The sequence below is a fragment of the Octopus bimaculoides genome, chromosome 25 (genome assembly GCF_001194135.2).
Source record: "Octopus bimaculoides isolate UCB-OBI-ISO-001 chromosome 25, ASM119413v2, whole genome shotgun sequence".
Taxonomy (NCBI): Eukaryota; Metazoa; Mollusca; class Cephalopoda; order Octopoda; family Octopodidae; genus Octopus; species Octopus bimaculoides.
Genome location: NC_069005.1, coordinates 20,082,932 through 20,085,567, shown reverse-complemented (window position 1 = coordinate 20,085,567; position 2,636 = coordinate 20,082,932). Strand labels below are relative to the sequence as shown.

General features: G+C 40.0%; 1 protein-coding gene across 1 annotated transcript in view; it reads left to right on the top strand.

Annotated features, from left to right (window-relative positions):
- LOC106875430 (alkaline phosphatase, germ cell type) overlaps positions 1 to 2,636 on the top strand; it is a 184,135-nt gene that overhangs the window by 65,332 nt on the left and 116,167 nt on the right. Inside the window, exon 2 of the mRNA XM_052976834.1 lies at positions 1,656 to 2,088. Coding sequence (XP_052832794.1) covers positions 1,989 to 2,088 — 100 coding nt within the window. The 5' untranslated portion in view covers positions 1,656 to 1,988. The remainder of the gene's footprint in view (positions 1 to 1,655; positions 2,089 to 2,636) is intronic.

Sequence of the window (2,636 nt, the reverse complement as noted above, 5' to 3'; positions counted from 1 at the left end):
GACGACGACCACCACCAGAACCACCACCACCACCACCACCACCACCACCACCACTACTACTACTACTACTACTACTACTACTACTACTACTACTACTACTTCCACGTCCATGACCATCACCTCCAATAGGACTCACCCCACCTTCACCAATATTAAAAAAATAGGATGCTATTCCCTTAGGCATCCAGTCTGCTAGAAGTAGCAGCCGTGTTTCTGTAAATCAGATCCTCCCGGCTTGGAAAATAAGAAGACCATATTTTATAAAGTAGAGTAAATAAAATAAAATAAACTAAAATAAAAGGGGGGGGGATGGCCACAGATGGAAGAGATTTGATCATCAGTGTGTGCAACCAGGCCTGACCTGGAGCTTGAAGAACATTACCACCATTGTAATTATTATTACTATTATTACTGTTAATTACTGTAACAGCGAATCAACAACTACAAGTCAATAACCTTACATACACACATACACACATACACACACATACACACATACATATATATATATAATTACATATAATCACGTAGACTTAAGCACATGCATTCACATAACCACGAGGTGTATATGTGTGTTTTGTGTATGTTTGCGTCAGAGTGAGTGAGGGGGAGAGAGAGAGAGGAAGAAAGAGGAGAGGGTGAGAGAGGGGAGAGAGAGAGGGGAGAGAGGGGAGAGAAAAAGAACGAGAGAAGTGGAGAGAGATAAAGAAAGAAGTCACGCCAGAAAGAGAGGTAGTAGAGAAAGAAAGAAAGAAAGAAGAAAGAAAGGAAGAAAGAAAGAAAGAAGAAAGAAAGGAAGAAAGAAGGAAGGAAAGAGAAAAGAAAGAAAGAAAGTAAGGAAGAAAGAAAGTAAGAAAGAAAGAAAGACAGAAAGAAAGAAAGAAAGAAGGAAAGAGAAAAGAAAGAAAGAAAGAAAGGAAGAAAGAAAGAATGAAAGAGAAAAGAAAGAAAGAAAGAAAGTAAGAAAGAAAGAAAGAAAGAAGGAAAGAAAGAAAGAAAGTAAGAAAGAAAGAAAGAAAGTAAGAAAGAAAGAAAGAAAGACAGAAAGAAAGAAAGAAAGAAAGAAGGAAAGAGAAAAGAAAGGAAGAAAGAAAGAAGGAAAGAGAAAAGAAAGGAAGAAAGAAAGAAGGAAAGAGAAAAGAAAGAAAGAAAGAAAGAAAGAAGGAAAGAAAGAAAGAGGGAAAGAGAAAAGAAAGAAAGAAAGAAAGAAAGTAAGAAAGAAAGAAGGAAAGAAAGAAGGAAAGAGAAAAGAAAGAAAGTAAGAAAGAAAGAAGGAAAGAAAGAAGGAAAGAGAAAAGAAAGAAAGAAAGTAAGAAAGAAAGGAAGACAGAAAGAAAGAAGGAAAGAGAAAAGAAAGAAAGAAAGAAAGAAGGAAAGAAAGAAAGAAAGAAAGAAAGAAGGAAAGAAAGAAAGAAAGAAGGAAAGAGAAAAGATAGAAAGAAAGAAGGAAAGAGAAAGGAAAGAACAGTAGAGATAGGAAAGAAAGAGAAGAGTTGAGGCTGAGAGAAATAGAGAAGTAAAGGAATACCATTACAGAGCGAGGGAGAGAGAGGTAGAGAAAGAGGGTGAGAGAGAGAGAGAGAGAGAGAGAGAGAGAGAGAGAGAGAAAGGGGGAAATGTGTGTTTGATTAAATTTTAAACTTTCTCTCTTGCAGTGTGATTGGAGGTGGAGGAGGAGGAAACCGAAATAGGAGCGAGAGTGAAGAAGTGGGCAAAGAACAATCAACGCCTTCCCCACCGCAACCACCACCACCACGACAACAACAACACCAACAATAGCAATTACAACAATAGCAATAATCAGAACAATAAGAACGAGAGGCATTCACGCCAACGTTGGCGGTGGCGGCGACCATGACGTCGGCGACGGTAGGGATAAAAACGACGAGTTCGGCGACGACAGTGGTCCAAGCTAACACGACCACGACGACAGCCAAAACTGTTATCAAAGCAAAGTAGAAAACGATCTCTTTTTCTCTTTGCTAAACATGCAAGAACTAAGGATGATATCCAGACTCTGTTACATAGCTTCTCTGATGCTTTTAGCATCGCTCAACCTCGGACTGTGTCAGGCGCCCGAGCATCTCGGTGAGTATGGAACTATGTTACTAAGCTTAGTTTTAATACAGACGCCACGCGCAAATGAATATGTTCACTTGTTCTGTGTTTCTCATTCAGTCCCTGTCTCTGTCTCTCTGTCTCTCTGTCTCTCTTTCTCTGTTTGTCTGTTTCTCTTTCTTTCTCTCTCTCTCTCTTTTCACGTTTGCCATTTACCTGTATGTCTACTCACATATTCACACATACACTTATTCATATATACATACAAATACATGCACACATTTACACAGGCGCTGACATAAGCACGCGCATGACTTAGTGGTTTTAGGTATTCGGCTCACGAACGCAAGTTTATGGATTCGATTACCGGCGGCATGGTTCCAATCCACTCAACTGGCAAAAATGAGTTGTACCTGTATTTCAAGGGGCTAGCCTTGTCCCATTCTGTGTCACGCTGATTCTCCCTGAGACCTACGATAAGGGTACGTGTGTCTGTGGAGTGCTCAGCCACTTGCACATTAATTTCACGTGCAGGCTGTTCCGTTGATCGGATCAATTGGAACCATTGTCGTCGTAAC